Source organism: Cladosporium halotolerans (genome assembly GCF_011745625.1).
Source record: "Cladosporium halotolerans strain TM138-S3 chromosome Unknown Sca95, whole genome shotgun sequence".
NCBI classification, from domain to species: Eukaryota; Fungi; Ascomycota; class Dothideomycetes; order Cladosporiales; family Cladosporiaceae; genus Cladosporium; species Cladosporium halotolerans.
This window is the reverse complement of record NW_027191545.1, coordinates 2,288-21,636: the sequence shown is the minus strand read 5'-3', so window position 1 is coordinate 21,636 and position 19,349 is coordinate 2,288. Positions and strand designations below refer to the sequence as shown.

The 19,349-nt window shown below is 55.1% G+C and overlaps 9 protein-coding genes across 9 annotated transcripts; 5 read left to right on the top strand and 4 right to left on the bottom strand.

The window, feature by feature from the left end:
- Positions 1-67: 67 nt before the first annotated feature.
- WHR41_09292 (uncharacterized protein) lies at positions 68-1,213 on the bottom strand (the record flags this gene model as incomplete). The annotated part of the gene is made up of 1 exon (XM_069377896.1): positions 68-1,213. The coding sequence occupies one exon, from the start codon at positions 1,211-1,213 to the stop codon at positions 68-70; it is 1,146 nt and encodes a 381-aa protein (XP_069225055.1).
- Positions 1,214-1,573: 360 nt separating this feature from the next.
- WHR41_09291 (uncharacterized protein) lies at positions 1,574-3,384 on the top strand (the record flags this gene model as incomplete). The annotated part of the gene is made up of 2 exons (XM_069377895.1): positions 1,574-1,999; positions 2,052-3,384. Exons 1-2 carry the CDS (start codon positions 1,797-1,799, stop codon positions 3,382-3,384), a joined length of 1,536 nt encoding a protein of 511 aa, XP_069225054.1. The 5' UTR covers positions 1,574-1,796.
- Positions 3,385-3,508: 124 nt separating this feature from the next.
- Positions 3,509-6,031, bottom strand: WHR41_09290 (uncharacterized protein). The gene is made up of 2 exons (XM_069377894.1): positions 5,425-6,031; positions 3,509-5,364 (listed from the first exon to the last, which is right to left on the bottom strand). Exons 1-2 carry the CDS (start codon positions 5,850-5,852, stop codon positions 3,615-3,617), a joined length of 2,178 nt encoding a protein of 725 aa, XP_069225053.1. The 5' UTR covers positions 5,853-6,031; the 3' UTR covers positions 3,509-3,614.
- A 443-nt stretch (positions 6,032-6,474) lies between these two features.
- On the top strand, positions 6,475-7,851 carry WHR41_09289 (uncharacterized protein; the record flags this gene model as incomplete). The annotated part of the gene is made up of 3 exons (XM_069377893.1): positions 6,475-6,617; positions 6,864-7,505; positions 7,562-7,851. 3 exons carry the CDS (start codon positions 6,475-6,477, stop codon positions 7,758-7,760), a joined length of 984 nt encoding a protein of 327 aa, XP_069225047.1. The 3' UTR covers positions 7,761-7,851.
- Positions 7,852-8,966: 1,115 nt separating this feature from the next.
- On the top strand, positions 8,967-10,226 carry WHR41_09288 (uncharacterized protein; the record flags this gene model as incomplete). Its single annotated transcript, XM_069377892.1, has 1 exon — positions 8,967-10,226. One exon carries the CDS (start codon positions 8,967-8,969, stop codon positions 10,224-10,226), a length of 1,260 nt encoding a protein of 419 aa, XP_069225048.1.
- Positions 10,227-11,001: 775 nt separating this feature from the next.
- WHR41_09287 (uncharacterized protein) lies at positions 11,002-12,427 on the top strand. Its single transcript, XM_069377891.1, has 2 exons — positions 11,002-11,847; positions 11,915-12,427. Exons 1-2 carry the CDS (start codon positions 11,073-11,075, stop codon positions 11,917-11,919), a joined length of 780 nt encoding a protein of 259 aa, XP_069225049.1. The 5' UTR covers positions 11,002-11,072; the 3' UTR covers positions 11,920-12,427.
- WHR41_09286 (mitochondrial 37S ribosomal protein bS18m) lies at positions 12,171-13,243 on the bottom strand. Its single transcript, XM_069377890.1, has 3 exons — positions 13,086-13,243; positions 12,659-13,029; positions 12,171-12,589 (listed from the first exon to the last, which is right to left on the bottom strand). The coding sequence occupies exons 1-3, from the start codon at positions 13,210-13,212 to the stop codon at positions 12,380-12,382; spliced, it is 708 nt and encodes a 235-aa protein (XP_069225050.1). The 5' UTR covers positions 13,213-13,243; the 3' UTR covers positions 12,171-12,379.
- A 256-nt stretch (positions 13,244-13,499) lies between these two features.
- On the top strand, positions 13,500-16,004 carry WHR41_09285 (uncharacterized protein; the record flags this gene model as incomplete). Its single annotated transcript, XM_069377889.1, has 1 exon — positions 13,500-16,004. One exon carries the CDS (start codon positions 13,500-13,502, stop codon positions 16,002-16,004), a length of 2,505 nt encoding a protein of 834 aa, XP_069225052.1.
- Positions 16,005-16,653: 649 nt separating this feature from the next.
- On the bottom strand, positions 16,654-18,528 carry WHR41_09284 (uncharacterized protein; the record flags this gene model as incomplete). Its single annotated transcript, XM_069377888.1, has 1 exon — positions 16,654-18,528. One exon carries the CDS (start codon positions 18,526-18,528, stop codon positions 16,654-16,656), a length of 1,875 nt encoding a protein of 624 aa, XP_069225051.1.
- Between the last annotated feature and the right edge of the window lie 821 nt (positions 18,529-19,349).

Here is a 19,349-nt window from a genome sequence, read left to right as displayed (position 1 = left end):
AATTGATTGATTGGTCATGAGGTGCAACTTGATTGATTGCTTAGTCAACAATCAATCAATCAAGTTGTCAAGTAAAAAATTGATTGTGCACACCTCTGAGCTTGTGCCTGAAATCTTCATCCCACGTTTCTGGTTCTGTAGAGGTGAAAGGTGGGAAGAACGAGCGGCAGACGTCTGAGCTGTATCCGTATAGATGCGCGCCGACGTCAATGAGGACCATTGTGGTATTCGTGAGTGATTTGCTCCCGTCCGTACCGCCGTGGGGATTGCTGGCGTCTTCATCAAAGAGTACAATGTCGAAGAAAGGCTCGAGTGACGCCGCTCGGAGCGTAGAGTCAAGGACAGATGTGACTTCGTTCTCTGTGAGACCTGGCTGCAAGCAAGGCCGCATAGCACGGATGGCCTCGACTGTGCCCGTGTTGACAGCGCGCAGGACGTCCACCTCAGCGGGCATTTTTGTCTGTCGCACCCGCTCGACATCGCCAATGAGTCCAGAGACGGAGAAATCGGGCTGAGCATCCAGACCGCGGGCGATGAAGTCGCGCATCTCCTCATCGACGACAACTTTGACAGGCGCCAAACCATTGGCGCTTCCGTCAATCTTAAGCAGGACCCCAGACGAGGCCAGCGTGCCATACGGATTCCAGTGTTCTTCGTATGTGACCCATCGTACATCCTCGTGATCCGCAAATGGCATTCCCAGCAAGCGGGCCCTCTCGGCCTCGAAGCTGGGAACGAGGAAGGTGGTCCTCGCTTTTCCCGAACCATCTGGCTGAACGATCATAAGAAACGGTCGCTCCTCGGGCTCCCAGACCTCCCACTGCTGCTGGGTGATGTTGGCATAGTACGAGAAAGTGTATCCTGGCTCCACGACGAAGGCATCTACCTTGTCCGCAACCAAGGCTCGGGCAAGCCGTTCACGGCGGTTGACAAACTCATTGAGTTGGATGGGCCGAGCGTTATCAAGGAATGTGAAATTTGTCGCTTGGATGTTCTTGATCGAGCAGTTCTTGAATTCGTCCAGGTAGCCTGACCATGTCAATTCTGTGAGCGCCGCCTGCTGGGTGCGTCCGATGACATCGTCAAGCAAGGTGAAATCCGTGTGCCAGCTTTTAGAGATAGAGAGCAGGCCAAGGGAGAAAAGGATCAAGGAGAGCAAAACGCATCTGGCTTGCCGCCACGTGCAGTTGACACTCGGCCGCGCAACCACCATCGCTAAAGCACGGCTGTCTGCCCATGACCAGTCAGCATCCTTAACCCCACGCATTACGCCTTTCCAGATGTCCGCCAAAGACAATGATCAGGATGATGTTCTTTGTCAGTCGCGAGACGAAGTTTCTGGATGAATTCCTGGCGGCCAACGGCCGTGCCGGATGCACGCATCAAAACACGAGACTCAAGATGGGGCTGGCTGCTGAACTCGAGCAACACCACTCTGCCCCACAAGACTCCACCTCCACGGAGCAACTCCACTTTTGCGATCCACTTAGCCGCCAGTCGCCTATCAACAACGCCTTTGTATCAAGTCTCTTGATGAAGTCTCCGCTTTGGCTATCGCCAATATGTTGCGGCCGAGGTCGGAATGCTACAGTCGCATCGGCATCCGCTCTGCTGGCCTATCACTCATCAGACAGCCAATACCACCTTCACTCCTCCCGAGCACTGGCCGCCTCTTGCTAGAAGATAGGCGGAGAAGGGCGCCGACATCGAGTGTCTGAAAGTAGCGTCGTATTATAAACGGCACGTTTACTTCAGAGCCGTCAAATGCGCGGACAACCATCTTCCCTCTCGCCGTGATGAGCGCAGCGCCAGAGGACGAGATTGCTCTGCCAAGTTCTCCAACCTCTGCAGATCCCAAAGTTGCAGCGACTGTGAAGAATGGCACAGTCGAGGTGCGAGACGATGGGCTGGAGACCGACGCGCCTAAGGCGCACTATAGCAAGCTTTCAGTGTGGCTCATGATCGTGTATTCCGGCCTTGCGATAGGCAGCGATGGCTAGTACGTGAGCAACCTTCGCTGTTGGCTCAATCCACTGCTAACAATATCGCAGCAACGCAGCCGTGATAGCCAACTCACAACTGCTCATGGCAGTTATTTACCCGGACTCGCTCACAGATGGTATCTACTCACGACTAAGCAACGCCTTCCTGATAGGCATGATCGTCGGCATGCTGCTCTTCGGCGGTGTAGTCGACCAGCTAGGCCGCAAAACCGGCGCGGTTGCAACGACGGTCCTTCTTGTCCTAGGCATCGCGCTGTCTGCCGGCGCTTCTGGTGAAACAGAAACTGGCATGCTCTGGATGCTGATCGTGGCGCGCGGCATCGCAGGCGTAGGAGCCGGCGGCGAGTACCCAGTATCGGGAGCTGGCGCAGCAGAAGCCACAGATGAGAACTCGTCGCAGCGCAAGCACCGTGGGTTCTATTTCGCCATGCTAGCTGATCTCTCGGCCTCACTGGGCTACATCTGGGCTGCTCTCGTCCCACTGCTCTTGCTGCTCTGCACCGGACAGCAAGTATCAAAATACAACATCGTATGGCGCACCTCGTTGGCGCTAGGGATGATCCCGCCACTCTCTATCTTCTGGTTCCGCATCCGGATGGCCATCTCAACCGCCTACAGAAAATCATCCATGCGCAAACAACGCGTGCCGTACAAGCTTGCTCTCAAACGCTACTGGCGGCCGCTCCTCGGCTGCTCAGCAACCTGGTTCACGTACAATTACGTGTCCGTACCGTTCGGAATCTTTGCTGGGACCATCACCTCACGCGTGAATCCATCCAACTCCCTAGTCAAGTCTCTCGGCTGGGGAGTCGTGATAAATTGCTTCTACATCCCCGGCCCCTTCATCGGCGGATACCTATCGGACAAAATCGGTCGCCGGCGCACAATGGCTCTAGGCTTCACCCTCCAAGCCGTCCTAGGCTTCATTTTCGGCGCCGCCAACCAACAGATCCAGAAGATCTTTCCGCTGTACATCGTGCTGTATGGCCTCTTCCTCACGCTAGGTGAGGTTGGCCCAGGTAGCACGGTCGTCATCACCGCGACGGAGAGCTTCCCGACGTCGATTCGCGGGCAAATGATGGGTTTAGTAGCAGCTTGGAGCAAAGCGGGCGCTGCGATCGGGACGCAAGTTTTCACGGCAATCATGAGCTCGTGGAGCGACAGCGCGAAAGGCGACCAAGCGGCGTTTTTAATCGGTTCGAGCTTCGCGCTGGTGGGAGCTTTGATTGCCTGGTTTGTGATTCCGGATGTGAGCACGAGCCTTGGAGACGAAGATGAGGCATGGAAGCGGTATCTAGCACGGAATGGATGGCAGGCTGAGTGGGGTGATGAGGTGTCGAGGGATCCGAAAGGTGTCAGGTTGAACCAAACGGTCTCTTGATGTAGATTGAAAAAGCTATTGCGTGTCAGCAGCAGAGACTAAGCGCAAAGACCCTCCAAATTTTGCGGTCGAAGGGCGTCAAACACGTCACAAGAGTGCACTCATGTGTGATCCATATTGATGCTATATCGGGTGACCGAAGTTATATCATATTGTATTCATATATCAACGTCGTACATACCAAACCATAGTATAGGTAGCCATCAACATCCGGATCACACTCGGCTGTTTCAAGCTGTGCGTCGGTTCGTAGTACTCATTAGTGTGATCTTCTTGCCTTTCTTTCCCTTTTTGCCTTTAGCACCAGCGGGAGCAGGAGCATTGGCCGCGCTGCCTGCATTGCCAGTGTCTGTATTGTCTTGTAGACTCATTTCTGTCGTGCGAGCCATGAGCTCCTCCTCTTCCTTCATCAAGTCCTTCTCCCAGCCCTGTAGCCAGCCATCGTCGACAGCAAAATGCGAGTCGGGCGGCAAGTTGTCGTAGTCAGGATCTGACTGAGCCACAGCCGCAGTGCCCCACACCGTTCGTTGAGCGTTAGGGGACGTGCCTGGAGAGGCGAGAGAGGCGAAGGCGGAGGTGGTGCGATTTGCCCAGGGCGGGGAGGTGCCGGAGTCGTCCGTGGCTGAACCAGGCAAAGTTGGCAAGTTGTCGGCGGAAAATAGATCATTCGGAATCGAGGGGCGTTTGTTGCGTCGAATCGCCGCAATCTCTTTCTCGGAAGCCTTCTCAATGCGGATACGGTCCTTCTCTTCGCGGGCTTCCTTTTCGTGATGGCGCTTCCTCCGACGGTCGATGGGCACGGCAAATTCCTTCAAGATTTCCGGACTGACGGTGTCGGTCCAGTCGCATTCTAGGAACCCGACCTCGCAGCCGTACGGAAGATGTCCGAGATATTTGACTCGCTTGCGTAGCTCGTCGTCAACAACGTGACCACTGCTCACTCGCTCAACCCGCGGAAGAATGGATGACGGAAAGTTGTTGTAGGATCCAAAGGCGGCTTTTAGAATGCGAATGTCAAGCGGCGAGAGGTAGTAATGTTGCAGGCCGTGGTAAAACAAGTATTCATTCGGCTGAGGCTTTTCATACTGTCGTTGCCTCATTTCTGCGACGGTGCGCGGCACATTGTCTGTGTTGCTCTGACTGTCGTTCGCGGTCTCGTCGGCAGCGCTGTTTGACAAAACGTCGTTGACCTGTGGAGTGTTCTGTGCATGCTTTGAGAGATACATGTCCGGCACGCCCTCGTCGTTGTCATTGAACTGGATCGGGGCCCTTTCTGGCTTCGGTTCCGGCTTCTTGGGTTGTTCTGGCGGGTTTCCAATCCCCTGAATCTTGTCTTTGGCTTCAAGAAGCATGCGCTTTGCTCGGCCAGTCCATTCGGCATCTTCGCCAAACATCAGCTCATCCTCCTTTTCGAGCAGCTCGACTGCCGCCAGGGCTTCGTCGTATTGCTCATTCATGTAGTCTTCGCTTCCTTTCATAAGGTGTGCATAGTCCATTACTTCAGTCGCCAAATGCCACGGAATGTTTTCGCCCTTGGGCACAACTTCGCCGCTCTCTCGAGGCATGGCCAGCGTGCTGCCAGGCTTGCGTGTGACAAGTCTAAGTACGACATCGCCGCCTTCACGGGGCGCGTCGCCTTCTTGGCCTTCGTAGAAACGTGCAGGTCGCGTTTCCGATACGTAAATGCGATCCCAGCAGATCGGGCATTTCTGCCACCGCGCTCGCTTCTCCGGAGGTGCATCTCCATCTTCAGAGTGCATATAGCGAATCAAACATGGCGCGCAGAAGATGTGACCACACTTGGCCATGCGGGGTGCCGTGGGCTCTCCCAGACAGATAGGACAGGAAGCTGACTGTGATTTGGACGAAGCGATGACCTGGAGGACGTTGGTCCAATCGAGATGGACGTCTGCATCTACAGACTGTGCGCGATAGTCCCCACGCGGATCGACAATGAAGCGATAATTGGCGTGAATGTACCTGGTCTGATGTCAGTAAACAACGACTCAATCTTCATACGCTCCCGTCGCGAGTACTGACCTCGCTTTGTCTACCGCGTGATACCCGCTGCCCAAACCCCATGTGGTATTCCTTCTCTCTCCTCTCCTTCCGCCATGTCGGAACTGGTGCTGATGCGTCTGCGGCCTGGGAGGAAGAGCAAAGTTCATCAAGTGGGTAATACTCTGCTGTCCGCGGCGACCGTGTGGATTCTGCATACTGGCTAGCTCAGCTTCTGCATCCTCATCCACCAACCGATATGTTGCCTTGCTCTTCGCCTTGTGCTTGGGCTTGGATGCCTGAGAATTGCGCGGAGCGGCGCTGCGGGTGGAAGGATTGCTGCGGACACCGCCTGAGGTATTGGAAAAGAAGGCCTGAGTGGTAGAGACAGCCGGGGCAGGTGATGACGCGCTCGGAGGTTGCTTAGAGTTGGAGGCGGTCTTGGAGAGGGCGGGCGGCTGAGACGACATTGCCTTCGGTTCGTGAGGGGTGATAGTGGGTGGATCAAGAGGCGTTTGGAGGATGGTATCGGCAGGCGGCTGCGGGCACAGAGCCGATGTTGTCAATGCCTAGCGAGGGCGGGTGTAGGTACGTCCAGAAAAGTGTTTGGTGCGTTTGATGGCGATGAAACCCCACAAGGGAGTCTGATGGGCGAGAGTAAGTAGGGCGGCGGGTGCTGGAGATGACTACATCGGGGCGAGGAGGGGCACGTCAGGTCCGCGGCTCTGCCCGTCGGCCGTTTGGCCCATCCGTCCAGACTCGACAGGAGCAAGACACGTGCAGCTTTGGGTGTCTGCCACTTGACACAGCACAGGAGCTCTATAAGACAGCTTTGTTTGAATTCAATCATACACAGGAACACGCCGAGCCTCCATCGTGGTCATGATCCGGACGGGCGCTCACGTCCGCTTCGGTCGGACAGAACAGCAAGGTGGGTGGCGATAGCATCATCCTCAAGCGCAACGTCATAGCAAGGTGTGAGAGAGATCTGAACGCAATACTTCTTCGCACCCAAGAGCTACACGAAATAACAATAATTCCTAGTTGATGCTCTTTTCTGCGATCAGTCGAGCCAAACGATCACTTTCCAGTATGCCCGCCCATATAGACAGCGCAGTGGCCTCGGTTCTTGGGATCGACCCGAGCAATGCCTCCATGGCCGGCACAGGTGGAGGAGGGTGTTCGTCTGCCGCATCTTCCAGGATTAGAGCGACGTTGCCTGATGGATCTGAAAAGTAAGTCTGCAAATCTCCTGCCTATTGCCATTCTCGTTTGCCCAACACTTCCTGCACGAGCATTCCGGCTGTGACTTGACTACATCGGTGGAACGAGCACGACTATGCCATACGGAAGACAAATTCGTCGATCCAGTACTTCGCCAACATTCCATACTGTGAATAAGCCGCGTTCTCAAGCTCCCGGCGAGAGTGGTGATACATGCGTTGAACAAAGTCCACAGCAGCTAAACCTCGACCTTGCAGGTCATTCTTCATCAAAATCGGCCCCAATGCAATCATGTTCGAAGGCGAGCACGCATCACTCCGGGCCCTACACAATGCCGTTCCAACAATCTGTCCCCAATCCTACGGCCATGGCGCCCTAGCCTCCGCACCAGAAAAGCATTTCCTCGTGACCGACTTTCTCGAAATCACCTCAGGACGTCGCGGAAAAGCCGCCGGGGAATCGCTCGCCACGAAGCTGGCCAAGCTCCACACCACGCCTGCACCAGTACCCGAGGGCCATGGAAAGCCCATGTTTGGGTTTCCAGTGCCGACATGCTGCGGCGACATGCAGCAGGAGAACTCGTACAAATCCAGCTGGGCCGACTTCTATGCGGAGAACAGGCTTCGGTTCATCGAGAGGGCCTCGCGGAACTCAAATGGGAAAGATCAAGAGCTCACTACTTTGATGGAGACATTATGCGAGAAAGTCGTCCCTCGGCTCATTGGCGACGATCACTTGAATGGCGGGAAAGGCGTCATGCCTGTGGTTGTCCACGGCGATCTCTGGAGCGGCAACGCATCGGTAGGGAAGTTGCCAGGGATGGTGGAATCGGAAGAGGTCACATTCGACAGCAGTGCGTGTTACGCGCACTCTGAGTATGAGCTGGGCGACATGAAAATGTAAGTTCTCCGTGCCTGTCTCCGTCGGTCGACTGGTTTATTGACGCAAGCACCAGGTTTGGCGGCTTCGGTGGAGATTTCATGAAGGAGTATCACAGCATATGCCCCAAGACTGAGCCGGTTGAAGAGTATGACGATCGAGTGATGCTGTACGAGCTGTACCATCATCTCAACCACTATGCCATGTTCGGCGGTGGCTATCGAGGCGGAGCAGTCAGCATGATGAAGACGCTGGTAAAGAAGTATGGAGCCTAGGCCAAGAAGGGGCAGTAGAAATATGGCACAAACAATAGATAGAGTAAATGCCAACAAGTAAGAAATAGTGTCAGGATGCTGCGCGAGAGAACTCAGCAAGATTCTCAGCTGATATTCCAACCCTGCTGCCGAAGTCCTGGGAGCATAATGATAACATTACCGCTGCCGCAGCCGCGTCATATTGCAGTACTCTTGACGTGGCCACATTACTCCTGTTATACTTTTGCAGACGACTAAAAATGGCGTTACGGTGTAGGTAGTTCCGGTTGCGTGGATGAAACGGGCAGACAGCGGCAGCGGAGGGCGGCTGCAGGGTCTCAGCGTGGGTGCGATGGCGTGCTCGAGGCTAGACGACGGCGGTGGTGATGGGCCTTGAAAAGTCGCCCCTCGACCCGTTTCCTGGTCTGTGAGGCCTGCCCTGCCGTTAGCCTCGCTGACGACCACCGACTCCATCCCATATCTTCGTCCATCGCCACCTCGTCGACATGTCGCCGCATACCACACACAGCACCTCGCCATCCCCGGCACAGACCACCCGCCGCTTCTCTGGCTTCGGCTGACGCGACCCCGATCTCGGACGGGCAGAGTCACCACCATCGCCGCCCTCTCTCGCCGCCATAATAATTATAACTCGCCTGCCCGCCTCAGCTGGGACAGCTCATTTGCGCCAGACCATTGCGTGATCGCCAGACCCGCTCTCCTCGCACCCATCTGGAGTCCTCTCCGCCGTTCAGCGACCTTCAGGCATTGCTATCATCGCCACGGCTATCAACGGCGCACTCTGATTGAACCGCCGGCCGCTTGTCGACGCTCTATCAGGACCGAGGATCACTGCATATCTGCTGCAGCTCTCTATTCGCCCTTGCACCCGGCGACGTCTGCGTGGCTGTCGTCTACAAGGTTTCATCCCACCCTCGCCGCTCCTCCTCACCCTTGCCCGCCGGCCAAGGCCTCGTTGGCCATCCAATGTTTACCCACACCACCGCCAAACGCACTAGCGTCGCGTTTGGCCGCTATCATGGCTCGCCGCAGCAGCAACTTCTGCTGTGCGGGGTGACAGGTAGGAGCTGTGCGCAAGACGCGTCACTCCGATTACCGAGGCGAGCCTTCACCGCGTTGTCCAAGGCATCTGTCTCCCGTTCAGTAGCTACCACTGCGCGAACTTCTCCTGGGTTGAAGTCTGAGCATTCGCGCTCAGCTACCACTATGTCAAATCCTACCGACTCGTATGAAGCCGTGGTCATTGGAGGCGGAGCCGCCGGCGTTACAGTCGTGGGCAACTTACTGGAGCAGAAGTTCGAGCCTATTCTTTGGGTCGACAATGCGTTCAATGGCGGACGTATCAACAGGTGCTACCGAGAGGTTCCCTCCAACACCAAAGTAGCCCTGTTCATTGACTTCGCGACCGCGGTGGCACCCTTTAGGAAGATAGTGAGCAACACGCCTTCACGCTCTCGGTGGGAGGAGCCCAGCGAAAGCGATGGTGTCTCCGTCAGCGGCAAGCCAGACAAGCTCCAGGCACTGAGGAATCTGGAGCAAGCCAAAGGTTGCCAGCTCAGCCATGCAGCCGACATGCTCTTGATGTTGACCGAAGGTCTCGCCAAAACGCCCGGCGTTATCGCCCAAAAAGCCCGGGTCTCGGACGCTACCCTCGACGAAGGGACCAAAAAATGGACTATCAACCTCACAAGCCCAGTCTCCTCTGAACAGACAGACCGCGTTCCTGTCTCAGCCAACCGACTCATCATGTGTACCGGTTCGTCGCCCAACAACTCGCCCCTGCCCGTGGAGATCCCAAGCCTACATGTGCTGGACCTCGACTGCGCGCTCTCTCCGACCCTCCTCTCTACTACCCTCACCCCTCTAGGTCCAACCTCTGTCGCCGTGATCGGCGCCTCTCACTCCGCAATCCTTGTCCTCATGAATCTCTACAATCTGGCGCGCACCAGCAAACCGGATCTGCGAATCAAATGGCTCACTCGCCATCCCTTGCGTTACGCTGAGCAGCGTGACGGCTGGATCCTGCGAGACAACACGGGCCTCAAGGGCGCCGCGGCCGAATGGGCTCGTAACAACCTTGAGCCCGACACGATGCCCACGAGCGACGTGGCCAAGTACGTAAGCAAAGTGGCTTACACCTCAGGCGCCGAGAAGGAAACGTACGAGCAGCATCTGCAGGGTGTAGACTTCTATGTGCAAGCGATTGGATACAGCCGCGATCCAATTCCGACTCTCAAGACGAGCAGCGGGAGGGAGATCGAACCGGTGTTCGATCATGAGAACGGGCACTTTTCGTACGCAGGCGAAGGCAAGGACCAGCAGGCGCTGCAGAAACTTCCTGGTCTTTTTGGAGCGGGAATCGCGTGGCCTGCGCGGGTGGTTGATCCAGAGGGAAACGTTGAGTATGCGGTCGGCTTCTTCAAATTCATGAAGCATGTGAAGAAAGTGATTGGCAGCTGGATTTGAAAGTATAGGTAACGCAGATCAGATTCTCCACGTCAATGATAGAGCATGTATCAAGGCAATAGCTCGTCTCTGCGAATGGGTCAAATTTTCAACGTTGTCGCATCCGTATTATCGTTTAAGATTTAAAAGAAATCACGCAGCTCGTATATCCGTCGTTCCTAGTCATATCTCAAAATTCAATGAGAAGATCGTCGGACGGCATCACTAGATGCACAGCAGCGCCTCCTTGAATATATTTGCCAGATGCCAGTCTAGTGATACCGTGTCGTGCCGCCTCTTGTTATTGTTATTAGGTGCACAGGAATCCCCTCAGAATTCCCGACCATTGGCTTCTCCACCTACACCCTGACAGATCTAGGTAGGTACGCCCCTATCATTGACATGCTTAAAAGAGCCACCAAATAGTCAAGTACACAGCTCTTGTTTAGTACAACGTACCTGCCGCAAGTAATACCGAATTGTCGTCATCATGCTTGACGGGACTATCATGTCAAAGCATCGTTAGTGGTGGGCTTAGCATTGCTTACTGGAGATCGCCCGCGGCCATCCTCCGGCGCTTGTGAAAAATGTTCAGCTGCGCCTGTTGGAAGTGGGATAAGCAGCCTTTCCTGGCCAATGATCAATTGAAGGATCGAGCTCGTTGAAAGATTTCGCCTGCTCCGGCGGAGAGTACCTTAGCTTGCTGCCTGTTGGCGGTCCGCGTGGCTGTGCAAGCTGAGAGCTCGTTTCAGCTCAGTCTTCCCTGCACGCCAGCCTTCGGCGGTATATCTTGCGCTCTTGCCTTGCCTTATTAATAAGGTAGTATCTTGACGAGGTTCACTGAAATTTCAGAGCATTCAAACAGTCATGACCCAATATCCGCCCCAGACCCCGGCGGACGGAAGTGAGTATGGGTACGGCCGCGCCTCCAACCAGGACTATTACAACCAGCAGCCTCAATACGGCCAATACGGGTGTCCTGGTCCCCACGGCTACAATCAACCGCCTCAACAAAGCTATCAGAACCAATCTTACGGAAACGAGCCACCTCGCGACTACGCTCAGTCATACTATGGATCCAACGATCAAGCCTATCAGCAGTATCCCCAAGACCGCCCGCCCCAGTCATACGGTGGCGAATACACCAGCCAAGGCTCTCACAGCAGCCATTATCAGCAGTCGCAATATCAAGAGCAGCAACAGCCGCCACACTACGGCGGGGCCTACGAGAACAATCAACATCAGCAATTCCCCCAGCATCCAAACTATGCAGGCCCGGCGAATCCAAGCTACGACCAACAATACCGCGGCCAAACCTATCCTCAAAACGCCCCGCAACCACCGCACAACTACTTGAACGCTCCCTATGGCCAGCCCTCGCACCCCCAATACGGAGGCCCTCAGCCTGGCACCGAAGAAGACCGCGGCCTCATGGGCGCCCTAGCAGGCGGCGCAGCGGGCGGCTTCGCGGGCCACAAGATGAACCATGGCATCCTAGGGACTCTCGGCGGCGCGGTAGCAGGTAGCATGCTCGAAGACAAGTTGAAGAAGGAGAAGAAGCACAAGAAACCCAAGAAAGAGAAGAAGCACAAGCGACGCGACAGCTCGTCTTCTTCGTCTTCGTCGTCCTCGAGTGATTCCGGTAAGTCTCCTGCGCCCGTGGCGGCAGGGATGGCGGGCAATTGGAGCGCGAGCTCACGTGCGGCCAGATTAGAGTCCGAAGGACGGGTGCTGGTGGCCGAGTGCGAGGATGTGCATGGGAGACGACATGAAAGTCGGATTGATCTTAACGATTGCTTGACGAATACGCACGGGAGGTTCTTCTGGGCTAGAGGTGGGAATTTCCGGCCCAGTGCGAGAGACGTGAGATTGGTGGATGGGGGACGGGTTTTGGAGGCTGAGTTGGGGGATGGACAGGGAGGGTGGGTGAGGAATGCACTCAGGTTGGACGAAAGGATTGAGAACGACGATGGACGGCTGAGGATGATTTGATGTCTCAATAAGGTTGTGCTTTGACGGTCGCCTGCTTCCAACTGTTGGCTGCTCCAATGTCGATTTTGAACCTCTGTGGAGGACACTGCTCACATCGTGCTGTAATGCAGAGTATATCGTACAGACTCGCTCGTATACTGCTACAAAAAAGTAAAAAGAAATGCACGGCAGGTTCAGTTCTCCTATCCACGAGACAGAGCCACGCGTCTTGCGAATGCCGATTCCGTCTTCAAGATCTCCGGGTGCCTGTACACACTGGGAATCAACCCGAGTCCAATCGCCCTCCTGACGGCTTTGGCCATTTTGCGCTGGTTTCGCGGCCGCAGACCCGTATCTTTGCTGTGCTTGATCTTCCCCATATCCGTCACGTATTCGGACATAATGCTGAAATTCTGGAACAAGCACAATCAGCATTCTGTCCTGGTACATCTCACTCTTCGCGCCGGCGCCCCAAGACCTACCTTGTAGTGGTCCGTCGGGTTGATGTTCAGCTGATCGATCACATCATACCGAGGCCGGGCTTTTTGCTTGACTCTCCTCCACTTGGACATCTCTACGCCGCTCAAGTCGTGGGGCGCATAAACATCACCAATCAACCAGCGACGAGTCTGCTGTTGCTCCAAAGCCTTGCGGTCGGCGCCGCGAGCGACGTTCCGGATCTGTTCCTCTTGCATCTGGCGGTTTTGTGATCTCTCGACGTCTCTGACCGCCTTGTTGGCAAATGCGAAGGCGTCTTGCGCTGGCTGCGGGCCGACGGAAGTGGTGACGGCAGCTGGGCTAGGTTGCTTGCGCTGGGGTGACGCTGGAGCACTGCGGGTATTCTGAAGAGTTTCTAGTCGACATGTCAGGGGTGTATGCCTTCTCAAGGTGAAGCAGACGAGGGCATACCAGCGATGGCAGCGGCCTGCGATTGCTGCTGACGCGGTTTCGCAGGCGAGACGAAAGTCCGGCGACAATCGCGACAGACGCTGGCCGGCCGTAGAGACAGTCTCTGCATTGCCCGTTCAAGCGCCATGATGATGTGCGCGTGGAGGTGAGGTATACCGTCTACATCCAGATCTCCAGTCCTCGTCTCCCAGAAGCTCGAACTCGTCGGGTGAATCTCGGACTCCCGCTTTCCCCGACCTCGCCCACCACCTGCACCTGTACACACCTGGACTTCCTGGTTCATCATCGCTGCCGAGATATGCTCTCAAGCCTACATTACTTTACTTACGCCCCTCCCTCTACACTTCGCGACCCTGTCATCCATGACTGCCAATCGCACGTAGGAACCTTTGGGAGTCTTACAGAGATTCTACAATGCCCTCCCAACTAACGCGCCAGGTCTTCCAGCGCATCATATCTAACGAGCCAATTGTTTACCGTGGTTGTCTCCGACGGCAAGGCTTCTCTTCGATTGCACACGCCCATGATGGACGCCGGATATATCTCGCACGGAAGTGCGCACTTCCGGTTGGACGGAGGCACCAGCGGAGGACACTGTTCGGACTAGGTGGAATGTTCAGGCCGAAGGCACCCAGAGACTCGAGAGAGGCCAACTACGTTCCTGGCATTGAGAAGATGGTAGAGTTCGAGAAGAGGGAGCGTATGAAAGCCAGACTGCCTCCGGTGGAAGACATCGCGGAAGCGCTGAGGGCCTTCATCAAACACAAGGCAGTAGATTGGGGTTACATTAACGACACGCAGGCCAAGTTGGTCCTCTTGAGCTTGCGTTACTATCTGCAAGAGCTTGCTAAATTAGGAGAAGGAGGAAGTGGTCCGAGTTGGGAGCTTGGTGCGCACCTTCTCAATAAAATCGCAGGCGGGGTGCGAAAGTCGATGCTCGAAAACTCCAGCCAGGCACACGTGGATCTTGCACGATTATTATCCGACGAATTCGCCAACCCGAAATACAGCGCAAACAATGCAGGGCTCGGCGAAGAGCTTTACATTGCTTCTTTAACTTGTTCTGGAAGAACGGATGAGGCCAAAAAGTTCCTACTCTCTGCAACAGCCGAGCGCTCGAGCAGGAACGTTTTAGGTCCGGATGGCATGGGAAAGGACGTCGAAGGCGACGCTTCAGAATCGGCAGATCTTCGGCGATGGGACTACGTCCTCCGTGGGTTCTTGAAAGAGAACAATGAGATTGAAGCGCTCCGTACGGCGGACCTTCTGAGAGCTCGTGGACTGGGGCTCACTATGCGCATTACCACAGACATGCTGATGTTCTACACCCGGAGAGAAGACTTGAAGGCCGTAATGTTGTGGTGGGGCGAATGCAACGCTCTGGCCCAGAGCCTACACGCATTTCAGCAACCGGCATACCATACTGCGGTGCACGAAGTACTTCTGTGGTGCTTGGCTTCAAACAATCTTAGATTTGGGCACCAGGTCGTAAAAGACGTTATGGTGTCAAACCCTGCGAAGCCTATCTGGGACGCCGTCCTCGTTTGGGGAGCAGGAACGAAGAAGAGTGTAGACGAGGTTGGCCGCATGCTGGATGTCATGGAGCGCTCGAACGAGTCAATTCCGAACGAAGCGGATTGGCGAGTGCCGGACGCTGCCACTGTCAACGCCTTGGTTCGATATGCAATAAGTCAAAGTGACCCGTATATGGCCGAGCGAATCATCACGCTTGGCCGGAAACATCGCATAGAACCAGACGCCGAGACCTTTGTTCTCCAGATGGACTACCGCCTAAGCGTCAATGATGTGGATGGCGCACTAATAGCTTACAAACACTTGCAGGCCCAAGACCTGTCGGCAAACTCCGATGTACCAGCAGTAAACCGCCTAATTGTCGCCCTCTGCACTGGCCAGCGTCACGATTTCGAGACCATCATGAGCGTTGTGGCAGACTTGGCGGATCGGCAAGCCAACTTCGAACCTTTGACGGTTTCTACATTGAGTGTTCTGCATATGAACAGAGACGAGATTCACGACGTGATCGACCTGCTCAACACTCATTCATTCGGCTTTTCCACCACGGAACGTGCCACCATCCGCAAGACTTTCATCGATTACAGCCTCGATTCGCAAACCACTACCACACGCGCGTGGGATGCCTACACCATCCTCCGCAGCATTTTCGATGAGATGGCGCGCGAGGAGCGCACCCAGATTATGCTTAATTTCTTCGCCCACAAGCGCCCTGACATGGCCGTGACCGTCTTCAATCACATGCGACAGCACACTCGCAAAGACACCATGCCGGATAACGACACCTACGTCTCCGCACTTCTCGGCTGCGCCAAGCTGAAGGACCTGGAGAGCATGGAGGTAGTCCACAATCAGCTCAAGATCGACTACAACGTCACCCAGAACACACACTGCCGCAACGCCCTCATTATCGCCTACTCGCTGTGTGGCCAGGCGCGCGAAGCCCTAGATTTCTGGGACGAGATCGTTGCCTCCCGCGAGGGCCCGACGTACAACAGCATCCATATCGCGCTTCGAGCTTGCGAGAAGTCAGCGTTCGGTGACCTCAAGGCCCAAGAGATCTGGGCTCGTCTGCGCAAGAACAAAGTCGACATTGACAACTCCATGTGGGCGTCTTACGTTGGTGCTCTGGCTGGAAATGGCGACAATGACCTTGCCAAGTCAACAATTGAACAGGCCGAGCAAAAGGGCGAGTTGGAGATTGATGCTTTCCTCCTTGGAAGCCTAATGGACGCTTGCGCAGGGCAGACGAAGCAGGCGGATGTCGAGGCGTGGGCCACGGATCGGTATCCGGAGGTATGGCATTTTCTGAGGAAGAAGATAGGCTGGAAGGTGGAGGAGAATGGGATGCGGAGGATGAACATTGATCGGACGGTCACGCCTTGAAGACAGGCTGTACAGTTTCATGTATAAAAGTATGATGTACGACAAATTTACCAAACAGATAGCCACAGGCGTCCGTCTCAAGTTCGTTCTCCTCTTATCATTATGCATTACTACGTACGTGCTACTGCATGTGCTATGAGAGACTTTTTACGTCTAATCGTCCATAAGCAGATCGTCATGCTACTGAGCAGCTATCAAATCGGCAGACCATTCCGCCTCAATATAGTTATGAATTGACTTCGACCATAAGCGCCGGCGCTCGCGTAGAGTAGAGTTCCCAAACGGCGTACGGTCGCTAGCAGTCGCTGCCTCTTGCCCTGCCATCCGAGGTCTCTTATGGCCTACTCCTGGCAAGAGACTTTGAAGCTTCAACATCACGAATTAACGTCATCTAGCCAAGTCTTTCAAGCTCGCGACTGGCAATTTGCTCTCAGGGAAATTGCGAAGTTCATTGAGGCATTTGGTAGAAGACCAGATACTTCGCGTTCTCTTAAGCCATATGTGATCCCTGTTTGTTCCGCTGTGTAACGCGATACGCGGATGTGACGGGCTAATGTCGTTGCGCAATGCAGCGGGGTGCTCAAAGCTTCGTGATGAAATGGGTTGATCGATAACCTTATCGTCCAGGTGATGCGTGGCATTCAATCCGTCATCCAGCAGACTTGGCAGCATTGGCGTCCTGGGTTTGCGCATTGGCGACCAAATTAAGCCATTCGGATCTAGCTCTCATGTTGCCGCCTTCCTCAGCCTGCTTGACGTCCTTCGGCACTTCTCCCAACGGCACGTCAGCTTTTTCGCTGCTAGGGGAGGATCGGCTGGACTCCACTCTCGAAGGCGATGAACCTTTCGACTCCTGCGAAGTCGCGCTGGTTTCCCCGGATTCTGTTTGAGGCTGGGGACTTAATCGTTGAGGGCCGGTGTGCCAGATACCCTCTTGGCGAGGGTTTTGGCGTAGGAGGGCGAAAGCAGCCTGGCGGATCTCTGGGTTACGGCAGCGCGAGATGGCCATCCAGAGGGGGTCTGTGACCCAGAGGGAGCAGGAAAAGTACCCTACACCGGCACTCCCAGGATCGAGGGTGGGCACAGGCGGGCAAGAGAAGTCGGCAAGAACTTCGCTCGAGAGGTCGACTATGGCGCGGAACTCCTTATCAAATCGATCATAGGCCGCGTCGCCTGCGCGTTGGTCGGCGACGGCGAGCATAGTGCCGACAATTTGGTTTGCTTTCAGCACCATTGCGCGTTTCCGGTCTATGTTCGACAGTGTTTCGTGGTGTTCGGCGAGCCATTCAGAAAAGAGGGTCTCCCAGCGGGAATACCAAGGAGCGTAACGCAAGGTCTTCTTCGCTTGCGTGATGGCATAGTGGTCTGCTGGGGCATCTGGATGAAGACGTTGCAGATATTGCATATTATTGTTCATCGCCGTATGTAAGGTCACGTGTGCGTGGTCGAGGTTATAAATTCGATCGGTCTCGGGTAAGGGAGGCACATCGTTGGTCTCATCGCCGGTTGGACGAGCGTTTCGACCGATGAGAGCAGTAGCTTGTACTTCCAGACGTTCCACAAGAGATCGCATCAGATCCACATCTTCGTCTTGCGAGGCTTGACGTGTCGGCATTGACTTGTGTTGCGATTCAACGAGGGCTTTGCCCTGGAGGGCATGCTTGACAGCGCTGTCAGAATGGCCCTGCATCGCCTCGAAACATGTAAATAGCACACATGCAATTAAGGCCAGCTTCGATACAGGCAATCTGTTTCGTCTTCGGGAGTCGCTCTTCTCATTGGTCGTCCTGCTTGACCCAGTTAAGTAGCCTATTGACCGGTTGCATTGCGTCAGGGCGAACTCCACATCTTGGACTTTCTGTTCCTCATCTGTGAAAGCGCCCTGCAGAATCGATTCGTGCAATGCGCCTATGGCAGATAGAGCGTGCAATATTACGGGCTCATGGTACGAGTATTGTATGCAGCGAGACCAGAATTCTATGTGGAAAAAGCCAGACATTTGGGGTGCACTGTATGTCGCGAAAAATGTGAGAGAATGCCTCTCGCGCCAATTGTGCCGCCACCGGGTATCTGGACGAAGCAGCGCCAGGCCATTTGCACCAGGCGGTGGACGCTGCTCTTCAGTGCAGGACAGATTTTCGGAGCTTTCGCCATTCTTGTTTTCAGTCCACTCCGTAGACATAGCGAGCTTGCATCCAGCATTGCGCGGATCGCAGGGAATGCCCAGGGCAAGGCATGGAATGCAGCCGGTGATCATGATCGGTCTCGTTATGCCAGTAAGTCCGCTCGGCTTGCGCATCTGGCTCACACCAGATTGGTGATGATGTCCAGTTGGAGACTTCCAACCTTCCCACACCGATCCGCGCCCATCTCCTGCCTCTTCTCTTGTGCGGTCGTTCAATACTTCTTGCCTCTGGTGGCCGGACCCCCCTCTCTCCTGGCTATGCACGTCCACAAAAGCGCTGTCAAACATGTGGGAGGTCGGGTGCCTCTGTGTAATACTCTGCGCGCCTGGAACGTTCATGGTTGTGGTCGAGCCCAGCGTCCGCTGGCGCATCCATGAGGTCGGTGGATAGTCGGATACCGCAATTGGTGTGAGTCGAACGCCGGTATGGATGCTGGCGGCAGAGCGCGGTCGGGGAGTGCAAATCGCTCGGGTCGCGCTATCGATCGGCGATGGCGCACCACCGTCACTCGCTGGGCGGGCGAGGTGATGTCCAGACAGCAGCAGTGGAGAGGCGCAAAAGCCACGCCGAGAGGTCTATACCAGCGCCGAGCATGACGGCAGCCGAGGGCGGCGGATGTGCGCAAAAGGCCCGCGCGGCAGTCAACGGCTGTCAACATTGAAACCAAGTGGGCGTTCGAAAAGGACGGGCGGTATCGAGTTCGGGCCAAACCCGGCCGCCGGTTGCAGGCTATTGCGGGCTAGCCTGCGATCTGCAGCCACATGGGCCGGCCTAGTGCATCCTTCGAAGGGGCCCATGCCGCAACACCTCGCTCCGTGCCTTCGAGGCGAGTCATCATGCCTGTTATCATCAATGTCAAACGCGAGCCGTGCCCAGGCACATGGCGTGGGCGCATAGTAGCCGACGATCATGATGCAGGGCGCGGGAAGGGTCTCTTTCGTTTCGTGCCGTCTCTCGCTACCTTACTAATATAATCCGTAGGGGCCTATTAACGTCGACTACCCCTATTTCCGTATTTGGTTAGTCCGCTTAGACGTTAATAGCCCCTAGGTTAATAGCCCCTAAGTTTACTACTATCGCGATATACTACTCGTAGAATACTTATATATACTTAAAAAATAGCTAAAAAAGATCTTAAATCTATTAAGAAATAATTAGC

Bases quoted from the DNA above. Each gene is read 5' to 3' on its own strand.
- WHR41_09290 (XM_069377894.1), bottom strand. From the start codon at position 5,852: ATGTCGTCTCAGCCGCCCGCCCTCTCCAAGACCGCCTCCAACTCTAAG. The intron at 5,365-5,424 runs GTCAGTACTCGC...ACATCAGACCAG, and splicing joins CACGCGGTAGACAAAGCGAG to GTACATTCACGCCAATTATC.
- WHR41_09287 (XM_069377891.1), top strand. From the start codon at position 11,073: ATGACCCAATATCCGCCCCAGACCCCGGCGGACGGAAGTGAGTATGGG.
- WHR41_09286 (XM_069377890.1), bottom strand. From the start codon at position 13,212: ATGGCGCTTGAACGGGCAATGCAGAGACTGTCTCTACGGCCGGCCAGC. The intron at 13,030-13,085 runs GTATGCCCTCGT...CATGTCGACTAG, and splicing joins GCAGGCCGCTGCCATCGCTG to AAACTCTTCAGAATACCCGC. The intron at 12,590-12,658 runs GTAGGTCTTGGG...TGCTTGTTCCAG, and splicing joins ACCCGACGGACCACTACAAG to AATTTCAGCATTATGTCCGA.